Source organism: Ictidomys tridecemlineatus, chromosome 15 (assembly GCF_052094955.1).
Source record: "Ictidomys tridecemlineatus isolate mIctTri1 chromosome 15, mIctTri1.hap1, whole genome shotgun sequence".
Taxonomy (NCBI): Eukaryota; Metazoa; Chordata; class Mammalia; order Rodentia; family Sciuridae; genus Ictidomys; species Ictidomys tridecemlineatus.
In genome coordinates, this window is record NC_135491.1 from 14,878,024 (window position 1) to 14,894,891 (window position 16,868).

The window sequence follows — 16,868 nt, forward strand, 5'->3', positions numbered from 1 at the left end:
ATGGCGAAAGAAAGGCGTCATTGCCGGTTAGCCTGCGGCTTGGGTGCCCTCACCCAATGTAGGCTGCTTTGTCCCCGCCCCTTGACTTCCTCCTGTTGATTACTCCGGAGAACCAGTCCCAGGGACCGCGACGATGACTGTAGCGATGGCGGCTTCTCGCAGTCTCCGCAACCTGCTGATGCGGCGTGAGTCACTCCGGACCTGTGTGGGGTCCATGGCTGCGTCGCGCTGTCAAAGCAGCCGTAAAGCAGGAAGGCTGTCGGGGTTACCGAGGGTCCGAGCTGCCCGAGGAAGGGCTGTCCCCTGTTGCCAGCTCGCGCCTCGCAGTGTGGAGTCGCTGACAGCTTGTCTCCGTCCTGGGTCATGATCCACAATAAGTGTCCCCCAATCTTACAGCCCGTATCCCTCTAACCCTAGGTCTCCGAGGGCTTGTCTTCTCCAACCTAGAGTCACAGAGGTGTGTGTCCTCTGCTGTTGAAGATGTGATGTCCCCATTTGGGGGTCTTCCTTTCTCTCTGCAGGACTCACAGTACCCGCCCATCAGGACTTCAGTGTTAGCCTTCGCCCCATGGGCTCTGCTGCCCAAGAGCAGGCCTCCAGAGCAGCCCCCTGCGAAGCCTCAGGCCACAGCTATGAGTCCCTTCTGGTGACACCTGCTGAGAAACACATTCTCCATGTGCAGCTAAACCGACCAGACAAGAGGAATGCCATGAACAAGGCCTTCTGGAGGTCTGGCCTGTAGATCCTGGAGGAAGGGGCAGCGGTAGAGGGACCCGTCAGAGTGGCCTTGGGAGAGATGGACATCAGGGCAGGGGGTTTGCACCCCAGATGTAGGCCTTCACTCCGTGCTTCTCCACAGAGAGATGGTGGAATGCTTCAACAAGATAGCTCAAGACTCTGGCTGCCGGGCTGTAGTGATCTCAGGTGCAGGAAAGATGTTCTCTTCAGGTACTGTGCTCCCAGCACCCTGCTGCTGACAGAGCAGAAGGAGTGCTTCTTCATTAGGGTTTTAAGCAGACTCTAACTTAAATTTTCATCAAATTTTTTTAAAGGCCTAATTTAAAACACTCAAATATAGAGGGCTGGGTTGTGGCTCAGCAATGGAGTGGTTGCCTGCCATGCATGAGACCTTGTGTTCCTTCTCCAGCACCTCTACTAAAAAAAAAAAAATGTTATATAGATGAGTCCAACAGGACATTACAGAGTCCTAGGCCCTGAAGTTTGGGTTTCTGTCATGGATCTGTGATCTTGAACAAGGCACTTAACCACTCTGAATCTATTGCTGTGTTAACCAAGTGTGTTATCATAAGAATATGTGTTGGGCATGATAGTGGACATCTGTAGTTCTAACAACTCAGGAGGCTGAGGCAGGAGGATTACCAGCTTGAGGCCAGCCACAACACCTTGACAACTTAATAAGACCCTGTCTTTGAAAAAAGAAAAGGCTGGGGATGTTGCTTAGTGGTAGAACACCCCTGGATACAATCCCTGGTATTGTAGGGCAGGGGGGAAAACCAGGTATTGTGGTGCACACCTGTAATCTCACTGACTTGGGAGGCTGAGGCAGGAGGATTACAAGTTCAAGGCTAGCCTCAGCAATTTATTGAGACCCTAAGCAACCTAATGGACCCAATCTCTAAATAAAGTATTTTTTAAAAGGGCTGGGGATCTGGCTCAGTGGTTGAGTACCCCTGAGTTCAATCCCTGGTACTAAAAACAAAAAACAAAAACAAAAAAAATGGCCAGTCACCTTGTGCCAAAAAAAAAAAAAAGATGAGGTTTCATTCTGGCTCTCATCTTTCAGCTCCTGGCTGATTGTGGCTATCTCTTGACCTGTGTTTAACAGCAAGCCCTTGAAGGTCAGAAGAAGAAATTCAGGGTCACAGTGATCCAATGATAGAGTGGACCTTGTGATCCAAGGTCCTATTCTCCGCCCCCGCCTCCCCTGGGATTGAACTCAAGAATGCTCTACCCTGAGCTACATCCCCAGTCCTTTTGATTTGTTGTTGTTGTTGTTGGTGGTGGTGGTACTGGGGATTGAACTCAGGGACACTCAACCCCTAAGCCATCTCCCCAGCCCTATTTTATATTTTATTTAGAGACAGGGTCTCACTGAGTTGCTGAGGCTGACCTCAAACTTGCAATCCTCCTGCCTCAGCCTCCTGAGTCCCTGGGATCACAGGCAGGCGGCACCACACCCAGCAGAATCCTTGATCTTAACCACTGCAACTGTGACCCAGGTGACTGTGGTGCTGGTTAAAAGCAAGGGCTCAGGGGAGCGGGTGTGACAGAGGGAGAGTATGTTATTAGCACAGATTAGGCCCTGGGTTCCATCCCTAAAATCAGAAGAAAAAAGAAAGGGCTCTGGCATTAGGCAGCCCCACTTCTACCATTTGTCATTGTCCCCTCACTTCTCTGCTGCTGGCTTCTCATCTGAAGAATATGGATATCCCACCAGACCCATCTCACTGGGTTCATGAAGATTAAATGAAAGAAGCTGCAGGACATTCCTATGTGCCCAGCGTTAACATTGCAACTTGTTTGCTGCTGTGGCTTGACGGGGGTGAGCGGCAGCAGGGTTATGAAGGATGTTTAGAAGTTCCCAGCGACTAACCTGCAGTGTTCTTGCTTTGGAGGGGGACACTTGGTCCCAACACCTGGGCCCTTTATTTCAAGCAGTGGCAGTCGTCAGCCTCGGCAGGTCCAGGGCAGTTAAACCAGAAGAACTGGGGAGAAGCGGGGCACAATTGCTACTTGGGAGACTGAGGCAGGAGGATGGCGCATTTGAGGCCAGCCTTGGCCACTTAGCAGGACCATGCCTCAAAATAAAAATGAGGGTTGGAGTTGTCACTCCGTAGAAGATTGCCCTGTGTAAAGTCCCTAGTCACACACACACACACACGCACGCACGCACGCACGCACGCACGCACGCGCGCGCGCGCGCGCACACACACACAGTGGAAGGTGGTGTCGCAAGAGGCCGTCATACTGGGCTTGTCCTAGCTCTTGATGAGTCATTCGGGCTCCTCAGATGTAGTGTGGGAGCCCCTAGTCGCCAGCAGGCTGGTCAGATGCTGTGACCTCTGCTGAAACGGAGCACACAGCAGTGGTGACTGACGTCGCTGCGTCCAGCTTCTGCTCGGGCCTCTGTCACTCCATCTCCACAACCTTGCAGCCCCATCTGCCTTCAGGAGGCTTTATTGTTGTTATTTTGGATGCAGGGTGCTTGGCCACTGAACCCCATCTCCAGTCCTTTTTACTTTTTATTTTGAGGTAGGGTCTCACTAAGTTGCTGAGGCTGGCCTTGAACTTGCAGTTCTCCTGTCTCAGTCCTGGGGGTGAAACCTGTAGCCTAGAGCGTGCAGGTCAGGTGCTGTACTACTTAGCTGTGCCCCCGGTGAGGACTTGGTGTTTTATTCTAAGAAAGTGGGATGGAAGGGAAGAAGAGGGGGTTCTAACCTGACTCCAGGCTTCACAGGCTGAGTGTGGGGACTAGCTTAGGACAGGAGGGAATGGGGGACCAGGAGTAGAGTGAGAGAGGATGGCTGGGGGGACAGAAGTCAAACTCAGGATTGTCTTGAATGGGAGCCATAATATCTGCTCCATCTGGGTCTTGCCTTCTGAGGCAAGATCACCACCATTGACTCAATTTTGCCATAAACCTTGAGTCCGTGCCCACCTGGGATAAGAGGGAAATGAGTCTTCTGGAGCCAGCTGTGTGGTCCCAGGGGTTGAACTCAGGCATGCTTAACCACTGAACCACGTCCCAGCCTTCCCCTTTTAAAAATTTTGAGACAGGGTCTCACTGAGTTGCTTGGGCCTCATTTGGTTGCTGAGGCTGGCCGTGAACTTGGTGATCCTCCTGCCTCAGCCTCCTGAGTCACTGGGATTACAGGCGTGTGCCACTGCACACAACCAGATCCTCAGTTCTGCTCACAAGCTGGTGGGACTTTAGGTGAGTGTGCTGCCTCTCTGTGCCTCAGTTTACCCACTAGCAAACTGGGTGCGTCCCAGGGCCCACCTCACTGGGTGGCTGAACAGACTCAGCAGTGCCTTGGTGGCAGTCTTTGTTCAGCTCACGTTCAAGGTCATCCCCTGGGAGTCCGTGGGACTTGCCTCTGTACTGTGCTGATGTGGGGGTTCCATGGTGTCTGGGCTCTGGCCCCGGCCAGGAGGTGGGTGAGCCTCCGCCTGCCTCCTCTTCAGGTATCGACCTCATGGACATGGCTTCAGACCTCCTGCAGCCCGAAGGGGACGATGTGGCCCGCATCAGCTGGTACCTGCGTGACCTCATCAGCAGATACCAAGAAACCTTCAGTGTCATTGAGAAGGTGACTCTGGGGGCTGGAGGGCATCCTCTGTGGCCTCTCTCTGTGGCCCACCCTGACCCTGACCCTCCCATTCCCTTCCAGTGCCCCAAGCCCGTGATCGCTGCCATCCACGGGAACTGTATCGGAGCAGGTGAGCCTGGGCCTCCTGCCGCCACCCGTGCCAGGGTGCCCACGCTGGCTGGCTCGTGCCCTTCCACCTGGGCCAGTGGCCCCCAGACACAACCAGTACCCTTAGACTTGGCCCCCAGATGCCACCCCAGGTCCCGCAGGGTGATGTTCAGCTTCCCTGCCCCCCCCCCCAGGTGTGGACCTCATCACCGCCTGTGACATCCGCTACTGTACCCAGGACGCTGTATTCCAGGTGAAGGTGAGTTACCCCTAAGCTCCTGCCTCCGGGGTCCTGCACACCACTGGGCAGTGAGCCGGAGCAGAGCAGGGCCAGGGTGGGCCAGGGAGCCTGCCCTCGAGCCTCCGGGAAGAGGGTCGGAACTGAACCTTCCGAAGGGAGGCTGGGCCATGAGGAAGCCAGGGGCAGGCCGTCCCCGTGAGGTCACGAGCCAGGGAGGTGGGGTGTGGGGACGAGGTGACCCTGGCCGGAGGCTGGGGTCACTGCTGAGGGCCTGCAGGAGAGGGTGGGGGCAGGATGGAGACCCTTGATGTGGTAAAGGGGTCAGGAAGGGCGTGGCTCTGGAGAAAGATGTGACGAAGGGAAGACCTGGAGGGCGGGGATCAGGGCACCTGCCTGAGTGTGCGTGTGGCGGGGGAGCCCCTGATGGCGGTGTCCTGGGGGGCACCCCTGGCAGAATAACCCTGACACCTCTGTGCCCCCCAGGAAGTGGACGTGGGCTTGGCTGCCGATGTGGGGACACTACAGCGACTGCCCAAGATCATCGGGAACCAGAGGTGGGTGCGGTGAGGGGACCCCGGGAGGGGACCACAGGGCATCTCCCAGATGACAGCCGTCTCTGACCCACGCTTCCCTTCTGCAGCCTGGTCAACGAACTGGCCTTCACCTGCCGCAAGATGATGGCCGACGAGGCCCTGAGCAGTGGGCTGGTCAGGTGGGTGTGGGAGCGCCAGGCCGGGGCCCGTGTGTCCTCAGCAGGATTGTTTCCTTTGGGGGCCAGCACCCTCCTGTCCTCGGGCCCTTTTACTGGGGTCCTCTGTGAGCGGCCACACCCTATCCGCCCTTCCCCAGTTGCCTGTCCCGACCCCTCTTGTCCCTTCGTCGCAGCCGCATGTTCCCGGACAAGGAGCTCATGCTGGACTCGGCCTTGGCCCTGGCGGCCGAGATTGCCAGCAAGAGCCCGGTGGCCGTGCAGAGCACCAAGATCAACCTGCTCTACTCCCGCGACCACCCGGTGGCCGAGGGCCTCAACTACATGGTAAGGCCCGGGCAGCCGGTGGGGCGCGGGCTGTGGGTGCCTGTCCTCTGATTGGTGCGCGCGAGCCTCGCCGTCCTCTGATTGGTGCGCGCGAGCCTCGCCGTCCTCTGATCGGTGGCCCTCTCTGCAGGCGACCTGGAACATGAGCATGCTACAAACCCAGGACATCGTCAAGTCGGTGCAGGCCATGATGGAGAAGAAGGACGCGAAAAGTGTCACCTTCTCCAAACTTTGAGAGCCCTCGGGTCCCCAGCCTGCGGCGCCTGGGGTCCGGCTTCTCTCTACAGAGCGGATGGGAGACGGTATCCGAGTGTCCCTCAGTGTATTGCCTGCGACACCGATTTCAAGCCCAGGGCCTTCTCTTCGCTCTTTGGACAATAAAACATTATAAAGAACCTGTGTCTTTACTAGGAGAGGATAGGTGGCAGGGCTAAGATGCTCCCGGGCTCCAGGGAGGGCGGTGGTGAAGGTGGTTTAGGGATATGGCCCGCGGGAACGGTGACCTGCAGCTGCCGGTGGCCAGGGCCAACAGGACGTCCCGGGAGGAGGGAGCCGAGGTTGTGGGGTTCCCTGGGCCTGAAAGCCCCCAAGAACCCACCCCTGGTCTCCTCCCTGCTGCTGGGAGCTGTGCCCACTGTCTGTGCCTTTTACTCCCCAGTGGAGGGGACCCCCTGCTGGAATCTGGCAACCTTTGGCGACAGGGGGATGGAGCCCAGGGCCCCCACATGCTGGGCGGGCGCTCCACCGCGGAAAAACCCACTGGGTTTTCTTATGGAATATAATCCCAGCCTCCCTGGTTTATGTCTGGAATGAGTGACAAGACCAAACATTAATTGTGCGCCCTCTGCATGCCAAGCCTGCTCTGGGCATTTATTAGTTTAGCGATTCCTTTTAAGGATCTATGGAGTTGCTACTGTCACTTCTGTTTTAGCCCCAGGAAAAGGGGCAAATCCGGGGTAAGGACCCGGGACGGCAGAGCCGACAAGTTGTGGAGGCAGGACCGGGCGCCGAACCCCTGGCTCTGAGTGGGCTGTCACGCACTGTCCCGAGGACGCCTCATACTGTGGGGACCTGCCGGGCGCCAGGGCTCGGGCCACCACCCTTCCACAGAGTCGGGAGCTCCGGCTGCTCCCACCGCCCAGCTGTCCAGGCCACTCCTGCGGCCCTGCCCTGGCCCTGCCGCCTGGTCCCACCCTCCCTCTGCCAACAGAGTCTGGGCAGGGTTTTATGGGCTCCGATAAGGCCCCGGTGAGGCCGAAGTCTGCGAGCACTTCCTCTTTGTGCCCGGGCAGGTGGGGACGGGTGTCCAGGAAAGCCAGTGTGTGCGCAGGGATCCCTGGGAGAAGGACCTCGCGGCCCTCCCTGCCTGCCACTCCCTTTGCCTCTGCTATAAGGGCCACCCACTGCCTGCCACCTGCCACTTTCTCTCTCCTCTAGCTCATCTCTAGCACAAGCCACAGCGCAGCCTCTGAAGATGGCCTTTGTCCCTGCGCCGGGCTACCAGCCCACCTACAACCCGGTGAGATGCCAGCCAGCCCCACCCCAGGCCTTGGCTTAGCTGCTCTCCGAGCCACACTCCAACCCGTGAGGGACCCCCAACCATCAGGCCCCCCATCATGATGCTCAGGCTTCTTCCCCCAGTTTCCTCACTCCAGTTTCATGTCCCCTGCTTGTGGGACCAGAAGGGGTTTCGGTGAGGGGGAAGGGCTGCGACTGTCCCATGGCCTCTGACGCCCCTCACCGGCCCATTCTTCAGACCCTGCCCTACAACCAGCCCATCCCCGGCGGCCTCAGCATCGGAATGTCCATCTACATCCAAGGAGTGGCCGACGAGAAGATGAAGCGGTAAGTGGACCCCCACCTCGTCCCACCAGGCTCGGCTGCAAGGGAGCTGGTGCTGCGGCCCACCTGTAGGAGCTTTTTGCCACCTCCAAGATGAGAGAGAGGGAGCAATGGAGGAAGAGAGGAGAGGGAACTGCCAGTGCAAAGGCCCTGTGGCAGCCGGGTCCTGCCCTGTTGGAATAACTTCTGGTGTGATGGGCAGTGTGCTCTGACCTGGGCGTTCCCAGCTTCTCTGGCTGTGCGTGGGGAAGGACTGTCGGGGTCCAGGAAGGAGCAGAGAAACTCCAATGGATGTCAACCAATGGATGTCAACTGTGACCACAGGAGTCCCCAGAGCAAATAGTTGAAGCTGGGAGGGGTGGGAAGGTGGCCTCCAAGGAGCAGCGAGCCAAGGGCCTGCCGTGGGAGTGGATCTCTGGAACTCCAGGTCACCACCTCCTCTCCTGGCTTGGTCAGTAGTGCCCGGGGCAGAGAATGTGGGGACAGAGCTCCCTGGAGGGGTCCCTTGGGCGGCAGGTGTCCTCCAGGGAGTCAGCCCTGGGTGTCTCACCAGGTTCCAGGTGAACTTCGCGGTGGGGCAGGACCCAGGGGCGGACATCGCCTTCCACTTCAATCCCCGCTTCGATGGCTGGGACAAGGTGGTCTTCAACTCACAGCAGGGTGGCCGCTGGGGCAACGAGGAGAGGAAGAGGAGCATGCCCTTCAGCAAGGGGGCCCCCTTTGAGCTGGTGTTCATGATCCTGGCGGAACACTACAAGGTCTGGCTGGGCGCCTCCCGCGGCCTCCCCCCCCCAGCCTCCTCCCTGCCCCCTGCCTCCTTCTTCTTCCCTTTCTTTCTTTCTGTATTTGGTATCAGAATTGAACCCGCATCCCCAGCCCCTTTTTCATGTTTAATTTAGACACAGGTTCTTCCTAAGTTGCTTAGGGCCTCACTGTGTGGCTGAGGCTGGCTTTGAATCCCCATCCTCCTGCCTCGGCCTCCCCAGGTGCTGGGATTGCAGGCGTGTACCACCGCCCCCGGCTTCCTTTCTCCCTTCTTTCTTTTCTTCCCCTCTCTTCCTTCCCCTTCCTGCCTCACTTTCCCTCTCCTTTCCTTCTCTTCCTGCCTATTCCACCTCTTCTTGCTGCTTCCCTCCTTCTCCTCCCTGGGCTGCTGACGGCCTTCCTCACCTAGGACTCCGAGTGCTTGCAGATGCAGACTTTTGCTCTGTCTGCTCCGCGCTCTGGACACACACGAAAGGAAGCCCCAGGCACAGAGAGCGCGTGGTGTGTCTCCTCTTCCACCAACTCCGCCTCCCTGTTATTTAAAAGCAGATCCCAGACATTATGTCATTTCATTCATAAATGTCTCCATGTGTAAGAGCATAGACACAATGCCACCGTCACACCTAAAAGGGAAGGTTCTTCCTTAATATCCCCTGCCTGCTCCAGCCGCTCATAATGTTGTTTTCCCTTGGTCCAAAGAGGGTGGGTGCCTGCAGGCTGCTCAGTCAGGGGTGGTTTTGTTTTGATTTTGGTATCAGGGATTGAAGCCAAGTTCACTTAACCACTGAGCCACATTCCCAGCCCTTTTTATTTTATCTTTTATTCTGAGACAGGGTCTCATTAAGTGGCGTTGGACCCACAAAGTTGAAGAGGCTGGCCTCGAACTTGTGATCCTCCTGCCTCAGCCTCTCAGTTGCTGGGATGGCAGGTGTGCTTGCCTTTGATTTAAAGTATGCACACAGCCGGCTCTGGGACACTGCCTTCCATTTCTTTTCTCACTCACCATGTTGTGTGGCTTGGAGCCCCTGGTTGGTGACCTCAAATGGTTGTGCAGGGATCCCTGGCCTCTGCCCTCTGACCAGGTCCCCTGTTGTGGCCAATCTCCTTGCGCGTGTTCTCCTGGACCAGATGTGGTGGGAGACCCCCAGGCCCAGGCTCTTGTTGACTTTGTCTGAGCACCAGATTTCTTCTTCCTTCTCCTCCTCCTTCTCTTTCTTCTTTTTTCCCCTGTACTGGTGATTGAACCTAGGAATGCTTAACCACTGAGCCCCAGCCCCAGCCCTTTTTAAAAAAAAATATTAATTTTTTTAGTTGGCTTTATTTTATTTATTTTATGTGGTGCTGAGCCTGGAACCCAGGGCCTCCCATGTGCTGGGCGAGCCTCTACCGCTGAGCCCCAGCCCCGGCCCTGGCCCTGGCCCTTTTAATTTTTTCATTTCAAGGCAGGATCTCACTAAGTTGCACAGGGCCTTGCCTATTCGCTGAGGCTGGCCTCAAACTTTCGATCCTCCTGCCTCAGCCTCCCAAGCTGCTGGGATGACAGGGATGGAGCCAAATTCCTAACCCCGGCATCTGGGCTGGGATTGTCCATGCTTAGGTTCCAGCTGGCCACTCTACACCTATAGCCTTCGTTTTCTTGGGCAATGGGAAGGATCCCTTGAGCTGTTGAGGTCCCTTGTGGAGGTCACCACATCCAGCGCTTAGCATGTGGCAAGTGCCCAGTCCCACGGAGCTGGATCCTGGCCCTGTGCCTGTCTCTTAGCATCATGATGGAACCAGACGCCTGAGCCACACCGAGCAAGGGACCTCGGTCTCCACCTGCCTCCAACACACCCTGTCACATCAGGTTGCATCTTCCCGACCAGCTCAGATATGAGCAGATTCCCAATTCACAGATGAGGAAACAGAGGTTGCGAGAGGTAAAGCTGTAAGGGTCCGGCGAAGGAAGCGTCAGAGAAAGAGACCACACAAGAGACTGGCTTCATGCAATAAGCAGGAGGGAGTTTTATTGAACCAGCGCGCGCTGGGGCTCCGTGCTCACTCAAGAAGGGAGAGCAGCCAGAGCCCAGAGCAGAGGTCAAGCAGAGCTTAAGTACACTTTTTGGGGAGGGCGGCTTTACCTACATCAGAACAAATCATCATGAGGCGGGAAAATTGAACAACAACTCTGAGACAGGATTAGCACATTCATTGGCGGGAACAGGTCGGGCGGGGGTGATTGGTCACTCCTAAGGGGGGGGGTACACATTCAAACTGATTGGTTGGGCCCTGAGACAAACTGCACAGGGCCCTAGGCTAAATGGCCAGTAGGGGGTTGTCTTAACTATCTCAGGAATTTCAGGTTCTGGGTGTAGCAGAGGAACTTAACAATACCGAGTCTTTTACATTTTAACTCAGGCTTAGAAACAGCTTAGAAACTTTACAATGCCTGGTCTTTTACATTTTAACTCAGGCTTAGAAACAGTTTAGAAACTTTACCTTTACAAAGCAACTTACCAGAGGTCACACAGCCAGGGCGTGTCAGAGCTAGACCTTAAACCCACTCATCTGGTGCCAAAGCCAGGCCTCGGCGGGCGAGTCCTCTCCTGATCTCCTTCTCCAGCTAAACCCTCTTCTCTGGACCCTCCGTGGCCTGACTTCTGACCCCTGGACTCCAAGGTCCCTGAGGCCCAGGCTCTCCAGTTACCTCCCTGTGACACTCATGACCCCAAGTCAAAAAGATGACCCCTGTTCCCCGCTCCCTGCTCCTACCTGCCCCAGGTCCCCGTGCTGACCCCTCTTGTCCCCGCCCCAGGTGGTGGTCAACGGAAACCCCTTCTACGAATTTGGACACCGGCTGCCCCTGCAGATGGTCACCCACCTGCAGGTGAATGGCGACCTGCATCTTCAGTCAATCAACTTTCTCGGGGGCCAGTTCACCCCAAATCAGGTGCGTGCTGGCCCCTCGCTTATTTGCTTCTTTCCCTCCTTAACCTGTCCCCACCGTCATTCATTACCCAAGCGCCTGCTCTGTGCCAGACAGAGACGTCACCCAGTGGTCAGGACCCCGGTGGGGAGGCGTGGGCCGAGGGACGGGGCCAGGGCCAAGGACACACAGGGGACTTGAGAGAGAAAAGGAAAGACTTAGTCACAGGGTCATAAAGAAACAGCTTCCTGGAGGAGAAGGTGTGTGAACGGAGTCAGCAAGTGAGATAAGAATTTGTGAGCAGCACACACATTCACGACAGGTTGCTGAACGCCATTTGTCACCTGGGGACCTCAATCAAAGCCACGAGCTGCCACTACATGCCCGTCAGGCCCTCAGGAGCATTCTGTGGGCAGACGGGTGGCCCAGCCGGCCCTCCCACGTGGCTGGGAGCGCGGCAGACACAGTGTCCTTGGAAAAGAGCTGACACACCACACTGCGATGGCCGAGGGATGGCACTCGGTGAACAATAGGCAAAGGGCCGCCGTGCACCCCAGCACCACCCCTGCAGCCCCATTTACAAAAGCCCAGGGCTAGGGCGGCAGCTCAGGGGCAGAGGCCTGGGTTCCATCCCCCCCAGCACCCTCAAAAGAAACAAGCCCCAGAGTCAGAGCTGCCCACGTGTTCCCCAACAGGTGACTGAGTACATAAGGGTCCATCACCCAGAGATGGGAGGAACGGTCAACAGCTGCACACAGCAGCAGGGGGCTTTCCTCGTCCAATACGGAGTCCAAAAACACACAGGCAGCCTCAGAAGAAGGGCACGGTGGCACAAGCAGCTCAGGAGGCTGAGGCAGGAGGATTGCAAGTTTGAGGCCAGCCTCAGCAATTTGGAGAGGCCCTAAGCAACTTAGTGAGATCCCATCTCAAAATAGAAAATAAAAAGGGCTGGGGATGTGGCTCAGTGGTTAAGCACCCCTGGGTTCCATTCCCAGAACCAAGAAAGAAAAAGAAAAAAGAAAAGAAGAAAGAAAAAGCACAATTTTTTTTTAAACAGTTGAAAAAGCACATTTTGTTTCCAGGGGTCTCAAGAGATGTAGGATCAAATCACAGGAAGAAGGAACTCACTGTTGATCTCACTTTGGGTTGTGTCACCCATGAGGAGGCCAAGGGACAGGGTGGGGAGGGCACACTGCCACATCCCTTTAATCCTCCCGGTGACTGATGGTGGTGAGATGTGGAACTGAGGCCCAGAGAGCTTTAGTAATGGGCCCAGGGTCACAGAGCGGGTGACAGGCGCAGGGCCTGCTCAGGGCTCTCCTGCCTCCTGTGCCTCTGCCCGGGCAGCACCGGTGCTGGGCACGTGGATGAGGGGCCATGGCGGCTGGAGATGGGGTGATGGGGCAGGGGTCCCGAGGTGCTGGGGCTGTGAGATCCGCCTCTGGGCTGAGCGGGCAGCACTGGGGACCCAGGACCCTGGGCAGCGAGCAGGGAGCAGTCCTCAGCCGCTGTCCTGAAGGTCTGGGGGAGGCTCAGGGGAAACGGGGCCCTGAACATGGCCAGTTCCTCCCAGGACAGTCATCTGGGACCAACCTTGAACTTCAGAGACCCCTGCACGGTGGCCATGGTGGCCGTGGCTGCCCCGGGCAGGCGCCCTTGATAACCTCTGCCCTGAATTTGGGGTCCTACTCATCTCCTCTTCCTCTCTCTGCTCCCACAGGGACCCATGGGCCTGCCACCGCTCCATGTAAGTACCTGCTGGGGCCAGGGCTCCCCTGGGCGGGCGGGCGGAAGAGGAGCAGCCAGGGAGGTGTGTGGGTGGCTGAAGGACGGGGTCCCTTACCTCCCCACCCATCCCTGCAGGGTCCCGGGCCCAATCATCACCACCTGGGCAGCCTGCCTGTGAGTACGGGGCTGTGGGACCGTCAGAGGGATGGGGACAGTGGGGGCGCACTGGGGGGCTGTGGCCAGTCCCACTGACCCAGGGTGGAGAAGGATGTGTGCACAGCGGGGGGGTGTCCTGGCATTTGTCAACTGTCATGGAATAACATGGCTGCCCCCTCCCGTTCACAGACCATGATGGGACCCCCTACCTTCAACCCGGTATGGCACCCTGAGGGGCTTGGGGCTGGGGTGGGCGGGCTGGGGGAGGGGGACTGGTGGGGGGAGGGGCTGAGCCGTGGGGGCCTCGGAGGTCAGCTCTGTGGTGGGTGGAGGGTGCTTGAGACTGGGGGTGGGAGGGGTGCAGGGACCTGGCTTTTGGGGACTTGCGTGTGGACGGGACCCATCTCTCCTCCCACAGCCTGTGCCGTTCACAGCGAGGCTGCAGGGGGGGCTGACGGCCCGCAGGACCATCATCATCAAGGGCTACGTGCTCCCCACGGCCAAGAGGTACAGAGCCAAGGTCCAGGGGGGGACCCAGGAGGCCAGGCACCCATTCCTGCTCCTTGGAGACCCGTCTGACCCTCCTTCTCTGTCCTCAGCTTTGCCATTAACTTCAAGGTGGGGTCGTCGGGGGACCTGGCTCTGCACATTAACCCCCGCATGGGGGAGGGCGCCGTGGTGCGGAACACCCGTGTGAGGGGCTCCTGGGGCTCCGAGGAGCGGAAGATCGCCCACAACCCGTTCGGCCCTGGCCAGTTCTTTGATGTGAGTCTGGGGTCTCACTGGCAGCTCGGGAGGCGGAGGCGGGAGGACAAGTTTGAAGACAGACTCAGCAATTTACCAGGCCCTCAGCAACTTAGGAAGACCCTGTCTCAGAAAAATAAAGAAACAAAAATAAAAAGGCCTGGGGATGCGGCTGGGAGGTCAAGTGCCCCTGGGTTAATCCACAGTACAAAAAAAAAAAAACTGTCTGGGGTCCCCTCCCCCACTTGCTGGCAGAGCCTCTGCCCTGGCCTGGCCTCACGCCTGCCCCTTGCCCTCAGCTGTCCATTCGCTGTGGCACGGATCGCTTCAAGGTCTACAACAACGGCCAGCACCTCTTTGACTACTCCCACCGCCTCCCGGCCTTCCAGACAGTGGACACGCTGGAGATCAACGGCGACATCACCCTGTCCTACGTTCAGGTCTGACCTGCTCTTGGCGAAACTCCTGGGAAGACAGGATTCCCCAGGACACCGTCCTAACCCCCAATAAAATCTCGGAGGGTGTCTTCTGTGTGGCTCCATCGCCTCCCTCAGCTCTCCCCAACTGCGGGCCACCGCCCATCTACCTGTCACCCATTCTTTCTCTCAAGGTGTGGGCAGCAGTGTGTTCTCTCTCTCTCTGTTTCTGGGGATTTGGTGGCTAGGGCTGGCTTTGAACCTGCTGAGCCTCCTCCCTTAGCATCCCCTCCCACCCCCACCCCTGGAGCTGCTGGGATTACTGGCACGTGCCACCACAGCCTGCCCAGATGGGGTCTTTAGAGGGATCCCCCCAGCTGTCTCTTGGAATTCAGTGGGAATGCAGGCAGGGACCTGGGAAGGGGACATCAGGGCTGGAGCAGAACCAGACCATGGGGAGGCGTGAGGGGTGGGTGGGTGACAGGTCAGGGGACTTATGTAGAAATCAGGATCCACCTCTGAGACAGGGACCTGGGGAGGAAACAGGTATGGGGCAGGAGAGGAGCCAGGAAGGAGGGGATCGGAGGGAGACACTCTGTAGGTTGGGGTGACTTCAGCTACATGGAGACTACTGCATCTCTGAGGCGACTTCCTGGGTGAGGAGGCATTCCATGCCCTGGATTCCGCAGTTTTATGCATTTGCCAGAACTCGATGAAGGTACGCTGAAGATTCATGCATTTTTTAAAAAGAATATTTATTATTATTTTTTTTAGTTCTCGGCAGACACAACATCTTTGTTTGTATGTGGTGCTGAGGATGGAACCTGGGTTGTTCACATGCCAGGGCGAGCGCGCTACCGCTTGAGCCATATCCCCAGCCCCTCATGCAATTTTTTAAGAGTTCTTTTCTTTTAATTATTTTTTTTTCGTTGTAGATGGACACAATATCTTTATTTTTATTTTTTAATGAGGTGCTGAGGATCAAACCCAGGGCCTCATGCATGTGAGAGAAGCACGCGAGCCACAACCCCAGCCTAGATTTGTGCATTTTGATAGTATATTAATTTTGTCACAAAGGAAGTTATTATGAGGTTGGGCATATAACTCTATGGTAGACTGCCTGCATGAGGCCCCCGGTTCAATCCCCAGCAGGCCAGAAAGCGAGAGGGAGAGAGAGAAAATAAATAAATAAAATGAAACTTTTTAAAATACTGGGGATTGAATCCAGAAGTGCTTTACCACTGAGCCATATCCCCAGACCTTTTTAATTTTTTTTTTTTAATTTTGAGACAGAGCCTCACTAAATTGCTGAGGTTGACTTTGAACTTGAGGTCTTCCTGTCTTAGCCTTCTGAGTCACTGGGATTACAGCCTGGAGTTCCACGCCCCACTACTTTTTAAACTTTTGACACTGAGATAAGAACAATTGGAAAAATATCCAAGATTTTAACAAGCATGTAATTGGCATCTCATGAAAAATTAGAAAGTATAAGTTCTTAAAAGTTATAACCACTGGACTGGGGCTGTAGCTCACTGGTAGAGCACTTGCCTCACATGTGTGAGGCCCTGGGTTTGATCCTTAGTACCACATAAAAAAATAAAATAGGGGCTGGGGATGTGGCTCAAGCGGTAGCGCGCTCGCCTGGCATGCGTGCGGCCCGGGTTCGATCCTCAGCACCACATACAAACAAAGATGTTGTGTCTGCCGAGAGCTTAAATAAATAAATGTTAAAATTCTAAAAAAAATAAATAAATAAATAAATAAATAAAATAAAGGTAGTGTGCCCATCTACAGCCAAAAGTATTTTTCAAAAATGTTATAGCCAGAAATCATGTAAAGAAAGTGAAAATACTACCTAGAATATATTCAAAATAACACTGTATTGTTGTTAAATTCATGTGTGTGTGTGTGTGTGTGTATTATACAATTGTTTATGGACCTTTATTTATGCTAGGCAAGTGCTCTACCACTGAGCCACAACCCCAGCCCTTAAGTTGTTAAGTTCTAACCCTGAATCTCAATAAAATTTTAAAGCTAAAATTAAAAAAGCAAATAGAATTCAGCTAAAGCAGTCTTTAGAGGAAAATTTATAGCTTTAAATATGTACTAGAAAGAAAGGGAAGACCCCAGACTGTATCAAACTTTTTTTTTCTTTCTTTTTCTTTTCTTTCTTTCTTTCTTTTTTTTTTTTTTTTTTTTTTGTACTGAGGATTTAACCCAGAGTAACTCCACCGCTGAGCTTACATCTTTGATCCTTCTTGTTTTGAGACAGGGTCTTGCTAAGTTGCCCTGGCTGGCCTTTAACTTGGGATCCTCTTGCCTCAGTCTCCTGTGATTATAGGCACACATGCACACAATTCTAAATTTTAGAGCAGGAAGACTTAGTTTAGAATTAGTTTTGGACCAGGAAGAACTAGTTTGTGAAGACAGATGCAGAACTGATTAGAAACTGTCAGGCGCTATGAGCGGGTGGTGGGGAAAGGGAGATGGCAATGTCCGCTGGGTGCGGTGTGAGCGCTGCCCACAGCTGTGTTTACCAAATGCATGGAACTGAACCTAGAAAAGGATGACTTTTATTGTATGTGGTCTGTGTCAC

At 55.4% G+C, this 16,868-nt stretch overlaps 2 protein-coding genes across 3 annotated transcripts; both read left to right on the top strand.

The window, feature by feature from the left end:
- The first annotated feature begins 27 nt into the window (after positions 1-27).
- On the top strand, positions 28-6,111 carry Ech1 (enoyl-CoA hydratase 1). Of its 2 annotated transcripts, none has more exons than XM_078032108.1 (10): positions 28-185; positions 522-729; positions 860-948; positions 4,207-4,331; positions 4,413-4,461; positions 4,634-4,698; positions 5,164-5,234; positions 5,321-5,392; positions 5,530-5,716; positions 5,847-6,111. In XM_078032108.1, exons 1-10 carry the CDS (start codon positions 134-136, stop codon positions 5,949-5,951), a joined length of 1,023 nt encoding a protein of 340 aa, XP_077888234.1. In that variant the 5' UTR covers positions 28-133; the 3' UTR covers positions 5,952-6,111. The 2 variants fall into 2 exon arrangements, with proteins under 2 accessions (XP_077888234.1, XP_077888236.1); XM_078032110.1 differs by having other exon boundaries at positions 5,566-5,716.
- A 153-nt stretch (positions 6,112-6,264) lies between these two features.
- On the top strand, positions 6,265-14,380 carry Lgals4 (galectin 4). Its single transcript, XM_013363424.4, has 10 exons — positions 6,265-7,235; positions 7,473-7,561; positions 8,112-8,316; positions 11,118-11,252; positions 12,949-12,975; positions 13,092-13,130; positions 13,302-13,331; positions 13,531-13,619; positions 13,712-13,877; positions 14,156-14,380. Exons 1-10 carry the CDS (start codon positions 7,191-7,193, stop codon positions 14,300-14,302), a joined length of 972 nt encoding a protein of 323 aa, XP_013218878.1. The 5' UTR covers positions 6,265-7,190; the 3' UTR covers positions 14,303-14,380.
- Positions 14,381-16,868: the final 2,488 nt, after the last annotated feature.

Bases quoted from the DNA above. Each gene is read 5' to 3' on its own strand.
- Ech1 (XM_078032108.1), top strand. From the start codon at position 134: ATGACTGTAGCGATGGCGGCTTCTCGCAGTCTCCGCAACCTGCTGATG. The intron at 4,462-4,633 runs GTGAGCCTGGGC...CCCCCCCCCCAG, and splicing joins CGGGAACTGTATCGGAGCAG to GTGTGGACCTCATCACCGCC. The intron at 5,393-5,529 runs GTGGGTGTGGGA...GCCCTTCCCCAG, and splicing joins CTGAGCAGTGGGCTGGTCAG to TTGCCTGTCCCGACCCCTCT.
- Lgals4 (XM_013363424.4), top strand. From the start codon at position 7,191: ATGGCCTTTGTCCCTGCGCCGGGCTACCAGCCCACCTACAACCCG. The intron at 12,976-13,091 runs GTAAGTACCTGC...CCATCCCTGCAG, and splicing joins TGGGCCTGCCACCGCTCCAT to GGTCCCGGGCCCAATCATCA. The intron at 13,332-13,530 runs GTATGGCACCCT...CTCCTCCCACAG, and splicing joins GACCCCCTACCTTCAACCCG to CCTGTGCCGTTCACAGCGAG.